Genomic DNA, 26787 nt, shown 5'->3' with positions numbered 1-26787 from the left:
GAGTGATAGCAGTAAAATTACATTTTTAGTTTCTCACCTTAATTTTCGTATCTCTGCTCTGCTTCTCATCTTCTTCTTAGCCTACTCCCTCTTTATATTATCTTTCCAAAATGCTTCTTTGAGAATCATAATTCTCTCAGGGATTTTTAAGTAGTCATTTTTTTTCCTAAAGACGAGGGGTTCACAAACAAGAGGAAGTTCAGAAACAGCTGAATAGTGACACAGTGTATTTTCTAAACCCTTAAAAAATTGTTTCTAGCCTTTTGCCTGCACTCAAGTATTGCTGACTAATAATTTCTGTTGGAAAAAAAATCTTGAAGAGATTAGTGGGAATATCTTTAGAAGCACTTACTATATGCAGTGACACTGTAATCTCATAAATTTCGTGTTTGTCCCAATGCCTGAAGCCAGGGTGTTCAAATGGAATACTGCAATATTGCTGTGAGAAGTCTAGAATAAAATGTTGAAAGACATGGGCATTGATGAAATTACTTACCAGTGGTATGTTTATACCCACTTAGATTTACTTAAAAGCATGTGTGGTTATCACAGTAATTGTCTTTGTCATAACGATTGCTGTAATTATTGTGATCGCATCTGTTATTGCCCAGCTGTAGTTGGGGATTAGGTTTTATTCAGTTGACACTGTGTAATTAGGGTCTTTTTATTTCTTCTTCAGTTGGCAGTTCTGCAAGTAGTAGTGCCACAAGGAGAGATTCTCTATCTACTAGCTCTGACTTGTACAAAAGATCTAGTAGCAGCCTAGCACCCATAGGGCAGCCATTTTACAATAGTCTGGGATTTTCCTCCTCTCCAAGTCCAATAGGCATGCCTCTGCCAAGCCAAACGCCAGGACATTCACTTACGCCACCGCCATCACTTTCATCACATGGATCCTCATCCAGTTTGCATTTAGGTAAAAACAACAAAAACAAAAAACCAAAAAAAAAAAACCAAAAACCACGTTTTGTTTGTATGTGTGTATGTATTTCTATGTGTGAAATTATATGTTGCATAAGAGATGTCACGTTACCTTTGCTGTTGAACAGTTTTGTAATGAAGAGGGCCCCTTCCTGAAGGCTGAAGAGCACAGTCAAATGCTCGTTGATTTGGCAGTGGAGGGCACTCGAGGTTTTTTTGCAGTATTGGGCCAACAGCTGATTTTTCTTCCCTTGCAGATGGCCCAGTAAGATTTACCCATCCCTTTTGTACTATGTGAACTGTCTGCAGTATGCCGAGCGAAGGTGCATTATTTTTGTTTGTGCTCCAGTGTGTTCCCACTTACGAACGCTTTAAGACGAGCTCTGTGTGGAGCAGTGATGTGACTTCCACTGCTGCCCCTTCCCATGACGAAGTGAGCAAAGCTGTTGCTGTAATGTGTACCGAAGGGTGGTTCTGAACCAGGGAGCCTGCTACCGTACGGCCCCGATGCTTTGCCAGGATGACAAGTGCTTACCGCCAGGCTGGTGGAAGAAAAGAAAATGGATTTATTAAAGACACAGCAAAAGCTTTGTCAGGGGTGGCTCTCTGTTATCAGATGTATTTTTAAGGAATGATGACAGTAATCTCGGAATTTTTTCAGCTAGCTAGATGACACGGGAGCTCAATCTTTAAAATAAACGTTAAAATCTAAAGAAACTCCACCACAGCCTACAGTATATTTAAAAGAGAATGCCTCTGACCTGAGGTTGCTTGATAAACTTTCCTTTTTTCACTGCAAGTATTTGCAGTCATTTAATTTGAATGCTAAAATTGTACAACAAAACTGGCTACGCTTATGAGATTGAGTTGCCTGTTGCTCCAGTGTGCACTCCTAGTAGGAAACCTAACCCCTGTACTTTGGTTTAGTGCAAATAAAACAGGGAAAAAAACAAAAAAAAAGTGAAAAGTGCCCAGCAAAATGCACTTTGTGAGAAATGTGTGATTTCTGTAACAATGTTAAAAGTAATTTAAATATATTACATTTGCAGTTCAGTATCCCCTTCATGGTTATGTGCTGAATACCCAAAGTAAAGCTGGGCAAGGGGATGTTTCAGCACGTTTTATTTTTTTTACTTACCTTTTTTCCTTTTCCAGGTCTACAAAGTGCACCTTTGGGCTGAGACCAAGCATGGAAAGTTTCAGCCCAAATGGAGGCTTTTGAGAAAGTTCTGAACATCTGACAATGGGGTTATCATGGAAATCTTTTTCTTTCTTTCTTTCCAAAGTACTCTCACAATAGTTTTCATATTACTGAAAACTATACTTCAGCCAAATTTTGGAAGGCATTATCTAAAATTCAAAACATTTAAAGTCGTGTTGCTTTACATCTGAAAAATGCTAAATAAAAGGCTTTTGGAGAAGATAAGCTGCAATCAGTATAGAGGACTACCTCTATCAGCAGAAATTGTTAATATATACTAATTATAATCTATTTCAGACTGTTTGGCAGTGTGAACGAAGTATAATATTTTGTTAAAATCGTGTACCAGATCAGTGTGTGAACAGCCAGAATGTACAGTTGTACTCTGAAAATTGACACATTTTTGGCTTCCGTGCCTGCAGCCTCTTCATCTTCCACAAGCAGTGGACTTTGTTGATGGGTAAACTTTTTGCTGCCTTACCAAACCAATCGGAAGTTTTGAATTTGAGGATCTCTTGGATATTTTCATTAAAAAATGCAGTGATTTTTTTTAGCATTTCCTGCACTCTGCCCTTTGTGTTAATATCATCGTGCAGTTGCATCCACGGTGCACTGTTGCGAAAAGTCCAAGACTTTTTCTGCAGTTGTCTGTCCCATTAAATTTATTCTGCTTGTGTTCATCCAACACTCTTAGAAGATTTGTTTTGTTCTCACGTAAAAAAAATACTAATAAAGGCGAAGTGAAGCTTTTTCACCAAATAAGAAGTTACACCTGAAATTGAGCAGGGAGTGTGTTTTGCGAAGGGTCACCCGGTCACTTTTCAGAGTAGAACAACATTGTAAGTTCATGTCTGCATGCAGTTTCCATTGGTACTCTGATAATGCCTGTCAAATGCAGCTCTCCCTCCACCTTCAAAACTCGTTGTCCTGCCTGCTTGTATCAACAGGTTCAGCTAAGTTTAACTCCTGTTTTAAAATGGGCATCAAACTCGGTTGCTCCTGTTTCAGCCACCAGAATACTAGAGCACAATCCTGGGGAAGGGTGCATGGTTTTATAACCCCTTTGTCAGACACTGCTGCAATTTGTAGCTAAAAAACAAACAAACAAAAAAAGACACAACACAACAGTTGCCCTTTTACAAGAAACTTGTGATATTTTGCTGTTTTTATCTCTTCTCACCAACTCTTACCCAATGTCCTAAAACGGGAACGCACTAATTACTTTGGTCTAGTGTCAGTTTTCCTGTATCTGAAGGGATTTATCAGTTTGTAACTGCTTCTTTACTGTAATCAGTTGGAGCAGCACGGTCATGAATTTGAACTACCCTTTCACTCCCAGGGACAAAAAGGTGCAAACAGAAGTATTTTTTCCCATGTTACCAAAATTCCTTTAGATTGGCAGCGCTTCCTTGGAGAATGGTACATTGCAGCATTTCAAGGGTTGGTTTTAGGGATAGGATCTTCAAAATGTGGGCTTCTGGAGGTACTTCTATTCAGTCTGTGCTTTGCAGACCGAGCTTGTTGGTAGATGATGTTGGTGTTTTTAGGAATGGCTTGTTCTGGGTAATAAGGCTATGCCAAGGGACCTCCATTCTGGGGAACCTTGCCTTGCCTCTGTCATGTACCTACTCTGTAGGACTTTGGTAAACCAGGCATAATAAGCAATAATGATTCCTAAAATGCATATGCATGGATATACAGTCACACACACATACATAGTCTATTTCTCAGGAGTAGATAAAAATGTGTACTCGTTTTAGCTGAGGATGAGATTAAGCTGATTTTTTTTTACAGATAAAAAAAAATATATTTTGTATAAATCAAGTTTAACGTTTATATAATTTTATGTTTTACTAAAAAATAACAGTGCTGGCTGCATTTAAACAGCAGTTTCTGTGCAAGAAATCTGTTTTATGTCTTGGTTAGAAATAATTGAACCAAATGCTTTGGTAATAAGTACTAACAGACTAATGCTATCAATAAATCTGCATAGACCTAGATAAATCTAGTTTTTACTACTTTTTCATACTACCTTTTACATTAAATATGTTGTCTAAGCTAAGGAGGTCAATAATTTAACATGATTTGTCTCCTTAAAGCTTAGTAAGGCTCTGTTTTAGATGGCCTGTATGCCTTTTATGCCTCTGAGCCTCTTCTTCCCTACGGACTAGGCACTGGGATTTGGGTTCAATTAAACTATAAAACAACTTAATAATATTCCTTGCTTTGGAGATCTTCCTTTTACAAAATCAGGAGTGATAGCTAAGTGATTAGCTACAAGCTCCTTGCTTTATTCCCCAGTGGTTTGTAATTGTGTGGACACACGGATTCCTGACAGCAGCCTTCTGAAGTGCCAGCATTTGCAGAAAAGTTTAGACTAGATGTTTTGATCTAGTAGGGTATGTTTTTTTGTGTGTGTGTGTTTTCCCCAAAGTAATTAGTAAGAACTAGCACGTTCTGGTAGGAAGTCAGACTCTTTAAAACAATATTAGAAGTTCTTGAAGAGGATGGGGATGTGGTAGATGTGGTAGGCTCACCAGGAGGGTTTGGGTGACTAGAACTCACATTTCAGTTCTTCAGTTCTAAGCCATTCACAGTAAACGTTTTTGGGAAGGAGGAGAGAAGTTGTCTTCAATGTCCACACTAAGGTTTATAGCTGGCTTTGGGCAGAGAATTTAATGAGAATATAGTATTTAATAAAATAGTCCTTTTTATACAAGAGTGTATTGAGACATAGTAAGTTTCTGTGACAATAGGATTTATTTTGTGGTTTTCTTATTTTTCAAATTTGCAAAGTTGCCACTCAACTAACATTACTGCATAAATTAAAAAAGAGAAAAGCTATTTTTTTGGTGGAAAAAAATACCAAATCACAGTTTTTCTAATAGTTTCCAGGGTTTTACAGCTTATGCTTTTGAAGTGTGAGTTCCCTGTAGGAATGATGGATATGTTTTTAGCCATCCTGCATTATGACCCTGCTTAATGCGATCATCTTAGGTAGTTTTTCAGGCTAGAGAGGAAGTCTCCCAGTTGCAGCATTGTGTTCTTAAACCTTAAAAAGGGACCATTCCCAAGAGGAAGGACTTGACTGATAATCCTGAGTGCGAATTGTATATGTGCAGCTTTACTACACACATAAAACATTTATTAAAAGGTAGGAAGTTTCTTAATTAAATTGTTGGGTAGATTGTCACATTTATTTCATACTTACATGGAGGCTCAAGTTAAAAAAACATAAAATATAAAGATGGATAAATGATTCCTGACTCACATGCGCAATTTGACTGTTCATGCTAATTAGACCCATGCAGTATGTAAACTCAGAGCTGAAACTCTCCTGTTAGTTTCTGGCAGAGAATTGAGCCTGTGATCCGGGAAGCAGTAGAAATGTTAGAAGAGCCCATTAAGGCTGCTTTTAAACGGGCTTTGCTGCCCTCTACTGGCATTAAGTACTGTTACTGCACAGCACTTCCAAGGCAGACAGGTTTCATTCCAGTGTTTTAATCATTTAGATCACAAAGTCCATGTTTTCAGGTACACAAGTTCCCTGTTGTTTAGGAGGCCATTCCTAGAAGAAGAATCACTGTAGAGCATCACTGCATCCTGCTTCACCTGCAGAATGTTGGGTTTCTTTTTCCTTTGTCTGTTAGTATCATGTCGCTGTCGTCTCTCTTCTGGAAGTAGTGATTGTCAATGAAAACTAAAAATGATAGTTAAAGATGATTTTTTTTCTGGCTATAAAGAATTAAGAGGCTTTAATTTTAAACAAAAGAAAAACTAGTAATTTTTTTTTAAGGTATTGTGGGACAAATTATTTTCTGAGTCTTTACTAATTCTTACCACTGAATTTTGAAAACCTGTATTTATTTTAGGGCATAATCCTGTAGAATTCAATAAATGTGATGCTTGATACGTCTTGCAGAGCACTAACATATCAGATCCTGGTATTTCGATTTGACCTTTCGAAAAAGATACTTGACCATTACTACGTTACCAGCCCACTGTAGCTCTGTTGTTGCCTGGCCTTATAAATGCTTGGAACCAAAGGAAGGCTTGGCTGGGGCACTGTCAGCTGATACATTTTTTTGTTCACTGTGTAATAGAGCACCATTCAAACAGCACATACTGCAATTTGTTTAAAATTCAAATTTAGTTGCTTCTGTTGACTTTGACAGGGCTATCAGTTACATTCTAGATCATTTGTGGGGAAAATGAGAATATTTTTTCTTTTTCACTTTTTACTCAATGATTTTAGCTTGGTATTTTTTGGATGCTAGAGTTGAGGTATTGTGTCCTGCTTGTGTTATAGCAATATTCCTTTGAGAAAGCATACTGTAGTTGCAAAAGATGCATTGTTTGCATGCTTATTATGAAAATTGCTGCCTGTTGTGGAGGAGAGAGGCCTTGTGGCAGAGTTAGAGGGACGTGAAGTGGTGGAAGAGCAGTGTGTGAGGGGAAATTCACAGGGCTGGGAGAGGATAGCCGTAGGTGGGACCACTAGGAAAAGGAAAAGGACCTTAGCAAAGCAGTTCAGCTCATGGAAAGGAAGGAAAGACAAAGTGTAGTGAGTGGTGCATGTTTTCACAGCCAGGCGAGGACTTGATGCTTTTAAAAGGAACTTGTTTAATATGTCTTCTGGTTGTTTTAGAATTAAGTAGAGCGTTCTTAGTTTACCTGCTTTGAAATTTGACGCATTTAGTGCGTAGAGAGAGGTACCAGATCTAAAGCCTGGGATGCTGAAGTCATCAAATTTCCTGCAGAACAGGTACAGCCTGACAAGAGGCATCACATGTGCCTCCCCAAAAAGGCCCTTTCACGCTATGAATTGACAGAAAGGAACCTCAGCAGGGACTGAAGGGTAGTTCAGATTTCATGGTCTGTTTTGAAACAATTGGCTAACTTCAAGACTACTAACAAGAGTCTGAATCATCTGAATTGCTTGTGAGGTGGAGATCTGCCCACTAAGCCGAGGCCCACCCAGCCCTAAAGTTTCTGTATGTCTGGGTGGTCACTTTACCTGCTTCGTTACCCTCTTCTCACGAGATTTCTTTTCCTGGTGCCCTTCACGTAAAATGAAAACGAGGAGGAGAATGGTTTTATTTCTTGGCAGATAAAGCTATCTAACTCCTCAAACCAAAACGAGGTAAACATAAATAACAAGACACCACTGTTGTTTCCTTTGGCTCCAAGGGTATCTGTAGTTGTAGTACACTTGCTGTTTTGCTGTTGTTTATTTTCCTTACGGCTTTCACTGACAGAGCTGCTTCCTTGTAGGAGGACTGACAAATGGTAGTGGTCGCTATATTTCTGCAGCACCTGGAGCAGAAGCAAAGTATCGCAGTGCGGCAAGTACCTCCAGTCTTTTTAGCTCCACCAGTCAGCTCTTCCCTCCTTCACGCCTCCGTTACAGTAGGTCTGATATAATGCCTTCTGGACGCAGTCGGCTGCTGGAAGATTTCAGAAATAATCGCTTCCCTAATCTTCAACTGAGAGACCTTGTTGGACATATTGTTGAATTTTCCCAAGATCAGCATGGTTCTAGGTAATTACTACAGTAAAGTTAATGACGTTTTACTGCTTTGATAATGTCATATTAACATTAAACGTGCTGGGACTCTTCTTAATGCAAAGCATGCCAGTAATTGGAGCACATGCTCTTACACTGACCTCTTTCTTTTCTAGGAAATTGCATTGTAACAGTAGTATAAATCTAGCTGCTTATAGAAGTTTTCAGGTTCGGAACAGCCTTATAACTAGGCTTGTAAACTCTAGTTTTTAAGTATCAAAAAGGTGTTGATTAAGAAAACAAAATATCTGGCATCTGGAATGTTAAAACCATTTTTAGCAATACATCATCAGGTACTTGTTTATTGTTCTTATTCTTTTCATCTTTAATACTTTTCAAATGAAAGTTTTAAGGATCATTATACCGAAATGCATCCTTTCATATGCAAAGGCACTACTTTCATTTTAATAAGTTCTATAACGTTGAACGCTCGCTTCAGAGTGTCGAGGTGTCTCATTGAAACAGTGTTTGAGAGGTTTTCCTGTTGTTCATGTAAAGCATAATGTACATTTTTTGCACTTAGATTTATACAGCAAAAGCTAGAGCGAGCTACTCCAGCTGAGCGCCAGATGGTATTTAATGAGATCTTGCAAGCAGCATATCAATTGATGACTGATGTGTTTGGAAACTATGTAATACAGAAGTTCTTTGAGGTAAGCCTAACACAAAGTGTATGAACAGAAACTTGAATGAAAAGCTGTAAAGTCTGATTAAATTTAAATGTTTTTTTTTTTTTTTTCTTAACATCATAGCAGAATTCTACTGGACTCTCACTACAGAACCCAGGGGTCTAATAGTGCACACGTGTTTTCTGTTCTGTTCCACCCCCTTTTTTCATAACAGGCCTGAGAATTATAGGCATTGCTTTCTTTTGCACTGGTGATACACGTGATAGTAGGCAGCATTGGCTGCACACTCGAGTTTTTAGCTTGATTTACGTAGACTTCCAGTTAGTGATGGGGATCACAAAAGATTTGAAGGATACTTGTAGTGGTTACTGCATCTTGGCCAAAAAATGGGTCTGAAAAATGTTCTTGCACCCAGATGAATAGATGTGCGAATTTTGTCCAGTGCTCTGAAGGGACTTTTATCAAACACTGTGTTCAGGCAGAAAAAATTTGAGGAAGGGCTGTTGTATGATACATTCAGTACTAGTAAAATTAGTATTTAAAACTGCTTTGCTTTTGTGTTATTGTTGCCTTACCAAAGAGCTACAAGATTCAACCTGAGGAGAGGAGGAGAAAAGGCAATGCCTCTGCTTGTGGAAACAAAACAAAACACAACCTAGGACAGATCTCAAGCATGGTGTACTTCAAATCGAGGACCATATCAAAATACTTAGTTGGATATAAAGAGAAGCTGAAAAGTGTTCAATAAGAAAAAGTTGCCCAATTAAAAATACGATTGTTCACTCTAAACAGGAATGTAATTTTTTAATAAGTCTACAAAGCCTACGAAACAGTGTGCTCATTTTTTTGGTCTTGATATTCTTTCTACAAAATCAGAATATCTTCTGAAAAGTGTGGCTGATGTACGGCATATAAGTTCTTGATCTTGCTCAAGAGAGATAATTATTGACTATCGAGAGATGTTTCATCTTAATTTTGCGTAAGAGTTCCCAAGAAAAATACATTAACCTTTACACATAGCAAGGGAGTTTGTTCATCATCTAAGTGGGAGGGACAAGTTGTTGGAGCTTTCTTCAGAGCTTTTGGTGACTACAGATGTGGGGTTTAATATTTCCCACAGGGTTGTGTTATTCTGAAGCCAGTCTGGCATCTTCTTTGTTAAACAGGAAGCAAAACAGAAGGTTGTGGTGACACTGAGGAGGGAGTGATATTGGCAGGAGCTAGCTACTGCTGAACAAATGTTAGTTAGCTTATACACTAATACAGCCAGCATATAAAACCATTTTGATTTTTCTCTGCAAAGCCTGGGTATTTCTAGATTTCCCCAAGTACTCATGGTGAGAATCATCCTCCAAGGCACATGAAGTTACCAGGAAGCTGCTACAGGGCAGATGCTTCTTTTTGTTGTTTTTGGTTTCTCTTTCTCCTGTTACAGCTTGCTTACTGTACGTAAGATGTAAGGTGACCAATACAAATTTGAGATGGTGAAGAATACATAGTTTGAATTGGTATGCTATGGTAATCTGATGTAATTTGGCTGATACCATTTGTCTAAATAAATGGGTTATTGCACTTAAATCTTAATCTGTATTCCTACAGACAGGCAAGTATAAAGTACTTAGATTTTTTTTTTTTTCTGTTGCCTTTAAAGCCATGCAGTTGAAAGCAGGTAGGTGACTGGAATGTAGAATATTGCAGAATATTGCACTGAGGGGTGGGGGAAAGCTTTTGTAAATATACCTGTCAGAGGTAAAAAGGGAAAAATCATTCAAGGCCCAGTAAATCTTTAATATATCATGAAAGTTCTGACTGTCATGTAAAATAAATTCCAGCATACTTCATGTCTTCATTTGTTAACAGCATATTTATTTTCTTTTAGTTTGGAAGCCTGGATCAAAAGTTAGCCCTAGCAACACGCATACGTGGTCACGTTCTGCCATTAGCCCTACAGATGTATGGTTGTCGAGTTATTCAGAAAGCACTTGAGTCTATCTCACCTGACCAGCAGGTAATTGTAAGTTAGAACAATATTTTTTTTTGTATTTCATTTCTTTTTAATAGCACCCACCTTTATACTTGCTTAAATTGTGGGTGGTTCCCTTCATGATGAAAATCATGAAAAGCCCTAGGGACCAAAAATAGTTTAAATTATAAGGTTATGATATGCAAGTAGATGACCAGTGCATAGGAAAAGTGGACAGTTAGAATGAAAAGGAACTTCTGTTTTTTGAAGAAGAAGAAGAAAAATCACTGAAAAGATAATCTTTTTTTTTCCAGAACGAAATGGTGAAAGAGTTGGATGGTCACGTTCTGAAATGTGTGAAAGATCAAAATGGAAACCATGTTGTCCAAAAATGTATTGAGTGTGTTCAGCCGCAGTCGCTCCAGTTCATCATTGATGCATTCAAAGGACAGGTAGTGTTAACAGTTGGTTTCCTTTTCTGTAGGGTTGCTTTGATTTGCAGATCTTTTTCCATCATTTGCATATACAAGATAGCACTTGACACTTTACCAGTCAGCTTGTATTAAGTAGGATTAAAGGAGGGGATGATAAAATGGAAAAGCTGTTGAATAGACAGTTTCACGCTGTAAAAAGATGAATCTGTTAGAGCTGAGGATCTAGAAAACCTGTTTGGGTGTGCTATAAATACTGATAGAAGTATTTGGCTTATGGCCAGGCTGTTTGAGTTTTGTGTTGTGCAATTTTAAATTTCCTTTATAACTTTTAGCATTGCTATTTTTTATGTAATAATAAAGTATCTGATCCATGGAATATACTTTTCATTAAAATTTCCTTTCCATTTTTTTCTTCTGTTGCTTATCTCGTACGTCTGTCTCAGTGTTTTCCAATTAATACCTGTCATTAAGGAAATACTTTGAAGAAATAGTAATCTGTTCCCTACACATGGGCTAGTGTTAAGTGAAGGGCGGAAGGTATTTGTTTATTTAAAGTTGTTTTTTTTATGTTTCCAACAAAATTACATTCATACAAGATTGGTATTGTGCCGCGGGCTAGAGAATATATTCTGTGACAAACATGTACTTTTATAGTCTCAAAGAATTGTAAAACATCGTACGAACTTAGCTGTGTTGCTAAATTTTACTTTAATGGCTGACCATATGTGTTTCTTAGCAAAGTCTACGATAAATTCTCTCACACTTACAAGAGCAGTACCAGAATTATTGTTGTACGTAGCAGTAAATGGTGTACCAAGATGCTGAGGGGCAGGTCTTTTCACATCAAAAAATGCATATGGGATAGATGAGCTGCAGTTTCTAAACCATAAATAGAGCCCCATTGACTGAGGCATGACTGCTTATTTACTGGACATCCATCTACAAATCCAAGTCATTGTAAATTTAGAAGTATATATGTATTAGCTAATCTCAAGTGGCAAATGAAAAATACTGCACTTCAGTCATGTCACCCAATGGTTATGTATCTTTGTCACCTCCTTCCACCATGTGGATCTCTGTTTGATCGACCAAGATTCTCTCTGTTCAGTTCTGACTGATACTGACTCTTAAATAGTCTGAATTAATTCCCAAAACACAAAACTGACTTCTGGAAAAGGAATAAGTAAGATCATGTCTGTATGTTTTAAATGCTTACTTACAAATATTATATGTGTGACAGAGAATGTGAAAACAGTGAAAATCAGCTACTGTAATTGAGCTCCTTTTTATAAAAGACAAAATCTTAAAATGAAGAACAAAGTTGAAAGCTTGAAAGGTGAACCATGTTTAACTAAGGGTTAGACTTCAGGGGTTTTCTTTGCAGTTAATAGGCTAGAAACATCATAATGAAAACTTGGTTCTTAGGCAGCTCTATCATTACTGGAGTCCTTGATAAAACGGAATATTATAAATGGCCTCTTAGTCTGTTTTTCTGGCTTTTACAGGGGATTGAATTCTGATACTAGCAGGCAAAAGCGTTCATATTTTTATAGAAGTAGTTGACAAGTTCAGTTCCATTTTGAACATGGCAATAGTAGTGCATCTGTAAACTTTATTTGGATTAACTTAAATTTGCAATTCTATTTTAAGGTATTCGTACTTTCTACTCATCCATATGGTTGTAGAGTAATTCAGCGTATTCTGGAACACTGCACTGCTGAGCAGACTTTACCCATCTTAGAAGAACTGCATCAGCACACAGAACAACTAGTACAGGTTAGTATATTCCTTTTTGCAATGCATTGTAGAGCTTTTTTATATTATCATAATTTATTCCCATTTCTTAGTGTATGAAATAGCTTAAATGCATTTGTTTCTTTTTAGCGTTGTAGACATTGATTTTTGTCTTTCTTTCCTTCCATAGTTTTAATGAAAATGAATTTGGAAGTTGGGAGGCAAAGAAGATATAAAAAGCCATTTCCTTACACTTTTGGCTGTAGCTTCAAGTATACATTGTACATGCACAGAATTAGGTTCTTGGGTTTATTTCTTTCTATATTTATTTATTGCAAAGATTGCCTTTTTGTAGTTTCTCAGTTCATTCCGGTGTCCTTCACATAACTTCTAATAATATCTAAACACAAATGCGTTGTCAAAAATATACATTGTGCGTTCCTACACACATAATATACATTGCATATTCATACACAATTAGGACATTTCTTCTAAAAGAAGGCCAGGCCAAAGACCTTATACATGATTTCCTGTCTTGGTCTCAAATGAACAAAATCTATGGCTTTGAAATGGATTCAGGTTAAAGTACTGGAAGAGACTTGTTCAGTAGGAATTTCTACATGTTAAAAGGCATGAATTGCCTTTTGCTTTATATTCAGTCTAGTTTACTTCTCAGCTTTTTGTATATAAAGTCTCTATTAGACTGCATTTGGGGAACCAAATTTCAGGGAGATCTTACGGCTGTTACAGAACGATGATCTTAATTTTGAAGACTTCTTTCTTTAAGAGAATAAAAGGTACTCTAGCAAAATGCCATTTTTACAGATAATTTCCATGTTCCATGTAAATTTTGTGGTCCATTAAGTAATTCTTGATGCAGCGTTTTTTGCATCCCTTTGTTTCTGTGCTGTTGACATTACTGCCGTTTTCTTATATCCATATAAATAGTAAGTTGAAAGTTTATACAAATAGACAATAGCTACATGGATTGTTTGGTATGAACACAAAAGAAAATTGAAGTCATCTTATTTTCAGGATCAATACGGAAATTATGTTATTCAACATGTACTGGAGCATGGTCGTCCTGAAGACAAGAGTAAAATCGTTTCAGAAATCAGAGGAAAAGTTCTAGCTCTGAGTCAGCACAAATTTGCCAGGTATTGCCCAGCTTTCATATAATATTGAAGGTTCGCTAACCTTTTGAAGTTGTAGTATTGGATTTATTTAGTGTGTTACAAAAAGATTTATTTTTCCCTTGTGTACCGTTTTCTGAAATTTCGTATTTTTATAGAGATGAACAGCGGTGGTATTTTACCCTCTGTGAAATATGAATTTGGGGAAGGAAAAGGGGAAATGCAGCTCTCCAGTAAAACAAACAAGATTTTGTGGGTTTTATGGAATGTCTTGTGTTCACCCTCTACAAGTTCAGGGAATGGGGCTTCCAGACTCCAAGGAGAGGCATATGAGAATCCCCAGAGCTAGGTGAAAAGCTCTCCTAGAAGTTGCTTGATACGCTGCTGAGCTGAGACCTCCTGTTTTTTTTCCTACCAGTCCAGTCAAGCAATTTCCAAGCATAAAAAGGCTAGCTGTAAAATGTGGTGCTTCAGCATGACAAGAATTTTATGCATTAGGAAGACTCAAAGTCTTTTTTTAGGACCTAAAAATCATCCTTCAGTGTTTTTTACTGAAAGGTAGATTGCACCTTTTTCTAAGGAAAATATACTTCAGAATTCATCCTGGATGGTATAGTGAGACTAACCTTGTCGTCAATCTTATGTAGAAATGTGCCGTGATATTTTGAGGGCATGGGTTTTAAAAAATCAGTTGTATGCAAAGTAGCAAGTTTGTCTGGATTTTATTTTTCTTTGCCTAAACAGAACTATTCACATTCTTCTCCTTGGAACATGTTTAATTTCTAAAGCAGAAACTCATGACAAGAATCGTTTTGTTGCTGGCTTATAACCACTGATAGCATTTTCAGCTTCTGAGACATCTGGAGGTTGTGGACTTCATCTACACAAAGAAATATTTGAGGGTTTCTCTGATTTAGGCATGCTCCTGAAAAGATCCTTTATTCAAAAAGTAGAAAGCCTTGTATCTGGCTTTCTCTATATCCTAAAAGGGTCCACAACTAAAAACAGATGTACTACAATACATATGCAACCCAAGGTCCAGTATATCTGCCATAGGACCAGTGGAGAATCTCTCCTAAAAGTATCAGAAAATGACTTTTGGTGGTAATCCTTTACCTTCTTCCGGTATTACAGAGTAAAGGTTTGGAAATCAGGACTTAACATTTTTAGAATGGACTCTTCAGTAGCATTAAGGCACTTGAACTTGTTCAGATAAATGTAAAATCAAATTGCTACTTGGAAGAATGTTACATATTAAATCACAGGATGCATTTGTCTTATTTTTCAGCAATGTGGTAGAAAAATGTGTAACTCATGCTTCTCGTGCTGAAAGAGCTTTACTTATCGATGAGGTCTGCTGCCAGAACGATGGTCCTCACAGTGCCTTATACACCATGATGAAGGACCAGTATGCCAACTACGTTGTTCAGAAGATGATTGATATGGCTGAACCTGCTCAGCGGAAGATCATAATGCACAAGGTATATGGTTTTATTGCTTCAGAACATTTTCTCTTTATATTACTGCCTTATCTGTTAGAATCCCTTTCCCTCCAGACTTAAAACTAGCCGGTTCTGTAATCTAGAAGTTGGTGTATAAACATTACATTTGAGGGAATTTGATAAGGCATGATGTATTCAGGTCTGTGAGCGCTGTTTTGTGAGCTGAAAATGTAAATCTATAGAAAAGTCCTAAAAGTTGGATTACAAATCAACTTTTGGTGTCAGCTTTTCTGTGAAAATACATTTTTTTTTAACGTTGAAAGTATTTGTCATGTTTATTAACAGAAGAAAGACAAGTTTGTCTTTTTAAAATAATAACAAATAATGCTAATATAAATACTTTCTGCAGTTTCCTCTGAAAAGATTCCCATGCTTCCAACAGGCGGTCACATTTTCTAGTTGAGAATACCCAGAGAGAAACAAAAATGCCATTGCCCCAGTTGCCCTGGGCTATTTGCTCCCATGGGGAAACTTTTCGGGGGTGTTCTTCTTTGCACTCCTGTGCACCCAGCTGTTCAAGTGCTGGGTCGGATCTGGGGAATGTAGTATGGGTCAGACAGCTCGGCCTTATCTGCCACTGTGGGTTAGGTCACACGTGAAAATACCCCCCCCTTAGCCTTGCCTGATGTGTTTACATCATGTAGTACTGAGAGGTTTTTTGGTTTTTGTTGATGTTTAACAAATCCTAGTAGTCTAAAGTATGGCTTTGCCCATCTGGAAGCAAAAGTGGAGAGTCATCAGTTGAATTATTTATAATGTGATAGGTACCTCAATTACTTTGTGATTCAGCCACCATTTTTACATCTTTCCAGAAACTTCCAAAACGTATAGGTTTAGGTTTTTGCCATTTTTTTATAGAATTGCTCACAAGTGTAGTAACTCTGCTTACAGTTTTTGAGGAAAAAAATGATGGGTTTCTTCTTACAGATTCGACCCCACATCACAACTCTGCGTAAATACACCTATGGCAAACACATTCTGGCCAAGCTGGAAAAGTATTACCTGAAGAACAGCGCTGATCTGGGGCCAATTGGTGGACCACCAAATGGGATGCTGTAAAAGACAAAAAGGAAGAAAAAAAAAAAAAGGAAATGGAAAAAATATTATTGTGAATGATCAAAACATACAACTTAACTATAAATGTTCTGATTTTTTTAAATCTATTTATTGACTTTGTTCATCCATTTGTAAAATTTTTATTCTTTTGTATATTTTTGGGGAGTGAATTATAAAAAATAAAATAAAAAAAAATCTCCAGCCCTGATCCGGAGACCTATCAGATTGGACGGCTGGCAAAGCACAGAATGCCTGTATATGATGTAATTGTATCAAAATAGCTGTCACATATTTTGTAAATTTTTACCTTGTAAAGTCACTGAAATAGTTTTTAAAGGGAAAAAGTACAGTATTCTTTTAATACACTGGCTTGCAATCTGGTAGGTCTACCCAACATCATAGCACAACAGGTTTATAGAGTTGTATATAGAATTGATCCTTATTTTTCCCTTTCGTGTGAAGTCTTTTATACCAGATTAAAATTGATCAGCTGCATAAACATTATTTAACACGTCAAAAAGTTAAGTTGTGTTTTGGTGGTTCACAACATACTATTCAAAAAATAAACTGGGCACGCAAATTAAAATAGGGAGTAATGAAACAATGGAAACTTCAAAAGACAGTTTTCACCACTTTGTGGACACACTTTATTTTTCTTTCTTTTTTTTTTTTTTTTTTAATTAGTGCCCTAAGGTTTTCTCTAGCGATGTATTAAAACTAAAAGTGCTGTATATACTTATATATTTAATTGTTGTACAAGGTAGAGGAATAAAATGATGGTGGTACTTCCATTCAGTAAAGTACACTGTTGGAGAAGGAGTGAACCCTGTATTAACTTTACAGTCAGTTTTACAATGCAGGAAGAGTAGAGATTTGTATTTTTTTATTTTGCATATAGAATTGTAAGGATTTGAAAGTGTTGAGCATTTATTTTGCTTTCTCACTGTAGATGCAAAAAATAGGTATTGATGAAGAGAAAAGGGGCCACTGAAAAGTAAATTTGATAGCTCAACATTTAAGCATGATTGATTAAATATCCAGATAGCTTTTTTGCTTCCTATAAATATATGCATTGTATACGTGTAGTTAATAGGTGTAAGTTTACAGTTTGAAAACAAATCTCTTGTTTCGATGTTTATTACAAGCCTTGCTAATTTAGTAGTGATGCTTACCTTGGTTGTACAGATGTACATTTGTAAACCTTCATGCTGTAAATGTAATTTGTTTTACCCTTTTTGGGACAAAAATTTGCATTTTAGTGTATATTCATATCCCCCTTCCCTTTTCTCCCCCTGGCATATAGTGTTGTATAATGTAAATTTATTTCAGCAAATCAAGAGTGATTTTTTTAAATTCTATCTTTATATGGTTTCAGAAATATGAACCGGCTTTCTTTTTATCTATTGTGAGAAACATTATGTTTTGTTTATAACATAGCTGTTGATTCTGTTAATATGGACACTTTGGGAAATCGATCTGTTCAAATTTTAAGTTGGGATAATAAGCATAGCAAGAAAGAAATGGACTGAAATACTTGGTTATCGCAGAAACCAATGCTTCTTCCATCTTAATAAATGTGGCATGATTTTTTTGTACAGAAGAGTACTGTATTTTTGAATAGCCTTCTCCCAGCGTAAAGCAAATATGTATGATACTGTCAATTTTTTTCTCTGGACATATGACATTGTAACAGTAACATAAAGATGATGTACATTTACAAGCGGCCTTATGTACATTTCCCAATGATCTTTTTAAGGCAGAGTTGTGACCATATGTGTATAATTAAAATCCTTTTTAATCCTTTGCCTATGGAAATATTTTGGAAAAAAAAAAAAAGCTTACTTTGTATATTCAGTTTCTGAAAGATAAAGGAAGTGCTTTGTATGTTGTCGAAGTAAGTATTTTGTGTAAAACATTCGTTTGGATGGCATAACCTGAAGCTGTGATCACCAAGATAGGTTGAAAGCAGTGTCGAGCATCGAGCAAATAAAAGGCTGTAATGGTAGGGCTCTGATCATGAGGAAAGAAAATAGTAGTGGTATTAACTTGTGTAAGGAATTCTGTTGTGTTACTGTTTATATCAGGTTGACATAAGTCTTACTGAAGCATACATCTGAGTTGCTACTTTTTTTTATATGCTAGTGTTAAATCATCAATAGGCAAATGGGAAAGTTTCTTCTGGCCTACCTTTGGTGTCTGAATCTGTCATTTAACGCCTGCATGAAGTGATGTAGTAGGCCTAATTATTTTTAGTAATCGCATTTCTAATTGCCAAATAGTTTTTGAATGGCAGTTCACAAAATTCCCTTCAAGAGGCACAAGCCTTGTCATTGGAGCCAGGGCTTTCCTGTAGTCGCACAAAGGATGGCATCTGAGCACCTTTCTTGAACATGTTAATTCTCCTGAGTATTTTTTTCCTGTGCATAAATGTTGTATGTTTTTATCTGAAGAGCTGACATTCTCTCCAACGTGAGGCATTAAATTAGGCTTTTGGGAATGTCCAGGCAGAAATTGGTAGTGTCCAAGTAGCACTCATGCCATGGTTGAATTTAAACAGTCCTATAGCCATCATCCCTAGTGTTTTCAGTACCTTGAACATCTTCCACTTGCTATCCTAAAACCTTTTTTTTTTTTTTTTTTTTTTTTTTTTTTTGCACAAATTATATGCAGGAACATGATCACTGGTTTTCCTTCCAACTATTTTAGGCTTTGGGTAGAACCACTAGACTTTTTGCTATCATATTGCTTTTTTGATATAGATTGTTTATGGACCAGTTTGATTAGGTTTGACTCCAGGTGGCTCATATCGAATAATGTAATGCTCACGTGTATATACTGTAAAAAAATCAAAATGAAAATGTGTGAATAACACTGTGTGAAATACATCTGGTCTTGTGTTTTTCGTGCAGGAAACCAGCATTTCGTTTTGTTCTCAGTTACGCCTCTTGTTTGCTGTCTGTGGAGCTCAGCTTTGAAAAGATACCCGCTTCAACTCAGTGATCTGAGGGGAATTATTTGAGAACCCTGTATTAGATCATGCAGATTCCAGCTCTGAGCAGCTAAACCATCATCATACTAATGTTTACCGGTGGGTAATTAAGGCTACAGCCTCGCAGCAGTTCCTTTGCCCTGCTGAAACCCCAATGAGTCCCCGAGCATTGGAGAGGGCTGGGAGTGGGGGCTGCTCTTGCCATCGTTGCACCCAGTCTCTTCTGTTACTCCAGGATTTTCTTTCAAAGGGCCACTTTTGGCTTAAGGTGGGAGTGAAGTAGTCTAACTGCAGGGCAGCAGGTGCAATTTTTGGTATGACATTAACCCTCCTAAGTGTCCCATTACAGACACAGAAGCCATAATACCATTACTTCCATTGCTGACTGTGATCCCCTCATGCTCTTTTTCACTGGAGTCCAGGGAACCTTGAAGCTTCTGCAGCCATCATCTCTAGGTGCCTGAGGGTGCTGATGGCGCTGAGACACTGCTGTAGTCACTCCTCGCCTGGGGATCAGGCATTTTTCCTCCTGGCCTGCTGTGCAGCAGCCTGGTGAGTTGGTTGATCTCTCAACCAGTTTCACGCCACGAGAACGATGTTCAGCATGCCAGTACCTAGGAAAAAGATTAAGGAGTGAGGTGGCCGCTCCCACTGTATGGCATTCAGGGAAGTATAAATGAGAGAAAAATCACAAAAGAGTTTTAAGATCTTGTGGCTGGTACTGAAAGTCACAGACTACATCTAAGTCATGCAGCTGGGGAGAAAACCCAATGCCAACTCCACAGATAAACAATTTTCCACTTGATGGTTGCAGTTAGGTCACCCCAGAGCTGTAATGCTGCATTTGTATCTGATCTTTGCTGTCCCTGTCCTGGTCTCCAACCTGCAGCTGTCACTTTGTTGACACAAAGGTCCACGTCTTGCAGAGCTCTGATAGTGTTGTGGACAATGCTGATGACAGGACGCGTGTGCTACAGCCACACTATGTCACGCTGCCCAAAGAGTTTCAACTTGGAGTATTCTCCGTGTTTGTAAATAATGTTGAAGCTCTCACAGGCTCCATCCATGCCTGAAAATTGCTCACTCAAGCACCTTTGGGCTTGGGAATGGAGAAGCTTGGTTCTTCTCAGGGACAGCAGATCCCGTCAGGCACGTGCTTGGTTCCTCAAAGTCCAGAACTGGGCTAGAGATTTGGGAAAACTTAGCAAATATCCAGATCCTGCCACCTCAAAAGATGCTCAGAGTGATGCTGCAGAAGGAGCCGGGGGTGTTGCAGCGTTCCTGCGTGGCAGAGCAGCCCAGGCCTTCCCTGCTCCCTCATCAGAAAGTGGCACCATTGTCACAGAAAGCAGTCATGGTCACCTCCTCCCAGTCATAAAGGACAGAGAGATGGCCAAAGGCTGACAGCACTCCAGCTCCAACATGGTCAGGAGTGTTCCTGGCTGCCCATGCAGTGCCTGTGCTAGGGACAGGAGGCAGCTGCTTTATCCGGGACTGAACCACAGCCTGGTGTTACACACTGGGTTTTGTAATGCAGAGGCTGTCGGAAAGCCCTGTCAGGAGCCAGGGGAGCAGCACTCGGTGTGACCGCCCTGCTGGTGCTCCTCAGCAGCGTGGTGCAGGAGCATTTCCTCCATCAGCCCCATGGACAGAGCTTAGCTTCCTTGGAATTAGTTTCCTTTATCAGCCTCGTGGGTTTGAACCCGCTTCTCTCACTCCACAGAAGCGTGGCCTAACCACGGGGAGCTGGGTGGGTTCACGTCACTGGATTTGGGCTGGGCTTGGAGCAGGGCTGGAACCACGGGTTGCATCACAGCAGCACAAGATGGAGCATGACTGAAGCGCGCAGGTGGGAGTGGGGAGGCCCTGCCCTGGAGATCCTTGTCTCCACCTTGCTTCTCCCAGGCTCACTTAATGTAAAACGCATCTGGGGAGCAGCACGGCCCCATCCTTAAACTGGAAATGCTCTGTGAGGCTTTTTTATGTAGCAGCTGCAGAGGAAGGAGTCTTATCCCTGAAGTCCCTCTTCATTGTGTGAGGAAGAATCACGTTTCTTCCCTGCCAAGCCTGGCAGGCAGGGGGGAGACAAACCTTCCCCTTCCCACAGGGCACGGGTGCCGGAGGCTGCTTGGGGCTGGCTCGCTGTGCTGCTGATCACAAGGCAGGCTCACACGCCATGGATAACCCTTATCGCTTTTCCTCTTCAGCACCGGGAACTCTTCTCACCGCTCCCCACGCAGGCACAGTCCGGGAGGAGGGAGTCAGGCACCCACGAGTTCCCACAAGCGAGGTCCTGGGAAGGTTTCCTCGCCCCGGTGGGTCGGCCTCAGCCCTGTTCCCTGTTCCTTGGTGTAGCCGCTGCCGTCCAGAGGCTGGTGGAACAATGAGAGCAATTGGTCATTAAGCAAGGGTTACGGAGAGCTGAAGAGCCGAGGGTGGACAACCTCAGCACAAGCCACAGAACCAATTCCTCCCCCCACACGGAGGGATGGGATGAATGGAGCGGAGTTCACCCATCAGCTCCAGGCTATATGCTGGTCTCATTCAAATGGGCCACGTGCCTCTTAAAAAAAAAAGGCTTTTTGTTCAAAAAGTGACCCTCCTAAGTACTCTGAGACTCACATGATACCTCCGACTTCCTTGCAATGTCATGTGTCTCAGAACCCGGGGCTTGGTGTTCACCCCACTTCGGGAGCACTACGCACTTGGGTCCTGCTGGGAAAAGGGCAGCCCTACCCTCCCTGGGACACACAGGGAACCAAAAGCCTGGAGATCTGATGGGGGCATTGAAGATCACCCACTCCGTGTGTCTGTGGGCGCTGTGCAGCTCCCGCTGTCCTCTCAGAGAGGGGATGCTCCTGGGATCCCAGCTCACAGCCTCTTCTGTTTAGGTGTGGGCACTTCCATGCGGACACATACCCCAGGAGACGATCCTGTTGCCTACTGCGGTGCCTGGTGCCATTCGAGGCACCCTGGGGCACCCAAAACATCCAGATGGGGCAAGGAAACATCCCCAAGGGATTGCCTCAGCTTAGCCTCTAGCTTCTGCTCCAGAAGGGCATCGATGATGGCACCAGGCACCTGCATACAGGCAATGGGTCTCTTCACCCAGAAGGCACTAGAAATAGATTAGCAATTTCTAATAAATCTGTAAAATAAAATAAATCGGGTTAAAAGAGGGTAGAAGGTAGGGATAGGTCCAAAAGGTTTGCTAGGGGTGGGAGTGGGAGCAGCTTTATGTTGTGGAATAGGATGGGACAATAATAATAAAAAGGCACCTTTATGCACAGCAAAACTTTCACGCCAAGCCTCCCTGTGATGTACAGTTAACATCACGATCAACTAAAAGATATCAGATTTTTTTTTAAAAGGGAGAAAAAAAAAAAATACCTGTGTATTTTACACCTAAAATACCTAAACAATTTAAGAAAAACTAATACCTAATTAAAATTTGCCACATCAGCCAGTGCTGCTCGTACCGCCTGGAGGGGTACGGTGGTGGAGCCTCCGAGACAGCCGGTATCTGCGGAAATCTGTGAGTGGCCTCGAAATGCTAAATGAAGGATGATAATTACAGCAGGATGTGTCCTTTTGGTTAATCGGGAGGAAAGCCTGTGTGTTACATCACACAGAACTGATGGCGTAGCCACAGCTGATGGCTGGAGTTATAGGAGCTGAAGTTAGCCCAGGTGCAGGATTCCTCAGAGGTCCTCAGCTAGTCTGGGGTCCAAATCACACCAGCTTACTGAAAAAAAACATTTTTTTTCACAATGCTACAAATGTCCAGCAGGCAGTTACAGAAATTGAGCTAAAGCCTCTGATGCAGCCTAACCCTGCCCTCAACGGCTGCTCTGCTGCAGCATCTGCTTCTTCCCAGACCACAGCCCTTTTGCATACGTGGGAGTATTAAACCTGCTTTGGCAGAATTCCTGGAGCTATACGTGCTCATTCAGATGTAGCAGAAACACCTAGCCCAAGTCACTTGGCTGCTTGCAAGTGGCAGTGTGAGAGCGCGTGGTGAACGTTTTTCTATGGCTATGGACTGAATGAATGCTTCTACATTTTGGTTACAAGTCCTTAACTTTCATCCAGGACTTCTTAACCAGTAGCACAGCACCAGCTTATGCAAATGCTGCTTGCTGACCTCAAGGGTATGTTGTGCATTTGGTATGGTCAGAGGGAAACGGGCACGGCATCCCCCAGGGAGAACTTTTACAGCTTTCTGCAAGTTACTCGAGCATCCAGGAGGCTCTCGCAAAACCCAGGACAGTGAAGGAGCACACAGAGGAAATACAGGAGGCCTTTGATAAGAGATTAAGTACTTCATTCCTCTGAAATCCCTACCTCTCCCAGGCAAATAATGGGTCTCTGTGGCACTGCCAGTAGGGGCCGTAGAACCAAAGCTATGTGTATTTTTTATCTTCGCAGCAGTCGTCAGGGCACTAAAAAGGCACTAAAAAGGTATGAAATATCACAGCACCTCTCCTACAGGACTGCAGGCAGCTGTGAAGTGTCCAGCTCCTGTCTGCTGAGCTGGAGGCACTGCAGCTCGGGCATCCAGCCCATTCCTCCGGGTCTCAGCATCGGTGTGTATTGGTGAGCACGCAGAGGAAAGCCCCTGACAGCTGCACCAACAGAAACACCCGCTGCAAGAGACAGCAGGTACCCAGCAGTGGGTGCAGTGGAAATAATGCAGCTCTGGCATCCCCATGCCACTTCCCTCTTCATTGAAGCTCCCAGCAGCAGCAGCCTCTGGTCCGAGTGCTCCTGGGAAACGTGATAGCTTTTTCTCTGCGCTCGTTTTCGTGCCAGGGCAAACCCCGTTCTGTGCTCAAATTATTTGGGGTCACGGAGGTTGAGGGATCACACACTGCAAGCCAGTGTGAGTCACTGCCAGTGAGCTGTCCTGAGCTAACCACACAGGTAAATGAATCACAGAGGTGCAGAACAGACTGAAGAAGCTTGGCCAAGAGAAAAAAAAAAAAAAAAGTGGTTATTCAGGTGAGTGCTTTGAGAAATACCTGCCTAGTCCACGAGCCCTGGGCCTGGTAAGACCAAAACAGTTGAACAGTGAAAGCACTGGCCAGAATTACAGCAAAAGGCCTCATTAAGAGAGAGCGAGTCAGCCTTTTTTGTGGGCAACATCCACGTAACTTCAGCCAAACCCCACACAGGCTAATGGGAAACCCTCCGCAGGCTCTGATGCGCCAGCCCCCAAATCCAGCTCTGAGCGTGGAGGATCCAACCAGGCCCTCACGTGCAGCATCAAAGCAATGCAGGGGTTTTTATCACAGCTGCTTACGAAAACTACCACAGAGGTGGCACGCAGCTGCCAGCTGGGCTTTTGCCAAGCGAAGCTCTGCTAAATTCAGTTGGGAAGTATTTGGCTAAGGGCACAGACGCAGTAATATACAGTTTTTGGTGTCCACCCAGGAGCAGGACCCAGGGAAAGGGGATGGAGAAGACAAAAAAGCCACCAAAATTCATGGGAGAGGCAGCCAAGTTGATTCAGCTGATATCTATAAAGCCAGCGCTGCAGCCACAATGACACTTGGACCACTAGGCACTGCATTGTTTAAACTGAAAAAAAAAAAAAAAAGTTTTTGCAAGAAGGCTGATTCTTGTCCAAATAAGCCAGGACATCCCTTCCATCAGAGCGTTACATGGAGCAGAAAGGAGCCCAGAGCAGACATCCATCCCCTCAGGGCAGCTCCATGCTCCCCGCCTTGGGGTGAGCTGTGGGGAGCCTGCTCTGGGCTCTCACTTCCTGGGAGGGAAAACCAAACAGAGTTGCTCAGAGATTTCTGACTCACTGCAAAGAAGGCTGGACAGAACAAGCAAAATCAGATATCACCGTGCAAGCGCACTGGGTGGGTTCAGGTGATCCTGCTGTAACTCACCATCGGCATTCGGAAGGGTCGGAATCAGTTATTTCTGCGTCAGTGCACAGGGACAGCCAAAGCAAACTGTGCAACAGTCGCCCAGGCATGGGAGGAGGCAGGAAGAGAGTTAAGTGCAGCCGGTACTGCGACCCCGAACAGAGAGCGACAGTCTGGGGAACTGGGGACCGCAGTGCCTGTGCCCCCAGAAGACGAGCTGGATGCCAAACGTTGCACACCAGTGGACAGATTGTGGAAACGCAAGGTTGAAGGCCCAAGCTGCATCCTCCACAGGCTTGCTCTTACACTCGGTATTGATTTAAGGCATGGGCGGATTGCTCTTTTGTTGCTGCAGGGAGCTAGCAAGAGCAGGATGTGAGCCATTGGTAACAGAAGCTTAAAGGGAACTTAAAGGGGAAGGAGTAGAGAAAGAACAAGTTGGCAGGGAATAAAACTTTGCAAATCCTCCTGGTCTCTGCAGTCTCCAAACAGACCACCAGCTACATTGCCCTAATCTCCTCCTGGTCCTTTCAGGATAAAAACTTCCTCTTCCACCCCCGGGTTTTAGGTCACCAGCCACACGTCTCATGCCAGCTCACCGTTCTGAGGCACCGTCCATGGGAAAAACCCAGACACAGAAGGGAATTTCACTGACAGTGCTTCAAGCCCTCATCAAATACTTGTTTCAGATGCATTTCCCTCTTCACTCCAACCAGTTCCTGGGGCAGACTTTATCTGAATGCATTTAACATCCCATAAGTGTACCTCTTACCTCTCTGTCCAGCCCAGTGATCAATAGATTCGAGGCTTTCAATCAAGGTCTTGTCTACACCTTATAGCTGAAACAAGTGGCACATACAAGGTGCTGTTGGTTTCCCATTCTTATAAACCCCCTTTAATTAACTGAGGTACCCAAAAGGGAAAGGTCTTCTCTCTGCCACAAAAGCAGCAACTGAGAAACAGGCAATCAGCAGCAGGGAAGCCAATTATCTGAAGCCAACCAGAGATGGCACCCGTTGGTGCTGAGCTGTCAAGTCCACAACAACCCCAGTAGGCAGGCAAAACTGCCTGTACACTGAAGGTAATTCTTCACATATACTCTAGCCTCCCGCCATGTATTAGGGAATATACTCCCCTTCTTCATCCCGAGGTGTCAGGCTGTAATATCCTAGACAAGTTTGCAGGTGAAGTCACTGAGATGTGATGTGTGACCACAAGGTCCTCCAGACCTTGTTGAGGAACTCAGCTTTTTCTAACCCAAGTCCATCTGGTCACACTCGGTGAAGACACACGGTGAAAGCGGCCACCACCTCATGCTGCTGTAGATAGGTCCAGCACCTGGAAAGCCAGGCAGGCAGCTCCCACTGCTGCATGATGCTCACATTCACAGGGAATAAGATATGATGGCCTCTGCTGCAGAACACTGTGAAGAATGATGGTGGTTGCCCAACAGCAAGTCGCCATCCCAGCTCCCCCCCTTGCCTCCGGAAGCAGCAGGCTGGGTTCGTCCCCCGGCTGTGCTTCCCCTCTTCCCATGGCAGGACACAGTTCAAACCAGCCCCTTGTCCCCGGGGAGGCCGAGTTCAATTGGGCTACGCTGCTGGAAGCCCTTGATCCATTTCTGGGAAATCCCCACAGCTCCACTGTACTGGGCAGAGACAACCAACTCGTATCATCCCCTGAGTGCGGGGCTGCCAAGAAACTCCTTTCCATACAAGTCTCATCTGGCTTTTCAGCATGGAGCTCTTTTGACTGAAACCACAATACTTAGCATGCTTCA

At 41.0% G+C, this 26787-nt stretch overlaps 1 protein-coding gene across 9 annotated transcripts in view; it reads left to right on the top strand.

The window, feature by feature from the left end:
* PUM2 (pumilio RNA binding family member 2) overlaps positions 1–17942 on the top strand; it is a 76550-nt gene extending 58608 nt beyond the window's left edge. For 4 of the 9 annotated variants that reach the window (XM_038177386.2, XM_072036483.1, XM_038177382.2 and 1 more), the window contains exons 13-21: positions 680–916; positions 7397–7664; positions 8212–8341; positions 10197–10331; positions 10595–10732; positions 12365–12490; positions 13484–13605; positions 14870–15062; positions 16011–17942. In XM_038177386.2, coding sequence (XP_038033314.1) covers positions 680–916; positions 7397–7664; positions 8212–8341; positions 10197–10331; positions 10595–10732; positions 12365–12490; positions 13484–13605; positions 14870–15062; positions 16011–16142 — 1481 coding nt within the window. In that variant the 3' untranslated portion in view covers positions 16143–17942. The remainder of the gene's footprint in view (positions 1–679; positions 917–7396; positions 7665–8211; positions 8342–10196; positions 10332–10594; positions 10733–12364; positions 12491–13483; positions 13606–14869; positions 15063–16010) is intronic. The other 5 variants (XM_038177385.2, XM_038177384.2, XM_072036484.1 and 2 more) reach the window with 3 other exon arrangements.
* Positions 17943–26787: the final 8845 nt, after the last annotated feature.

The sequence above is a fragment of the Anas platyrhynchos genome, chromosome 3, assembly GCF_047663525.1.
Source record: "Anas platyrhynchos isolate ZD024472 breed Pekin duck chromosome 3, IASCAAS_PekinDuck_T2T, whole genome shotgun sequence".
In the NCBI taxonomy this organism is placed as follows: domain Eukaryota; kingdom Metazoa; phylum Chordata; class Aves; order Anseriformes; family Anatidae; genus Anas; species Anas platyrhynchos.
This window is presented reverse-complemented; position numbering and strand designations above follow the sequence as displayed.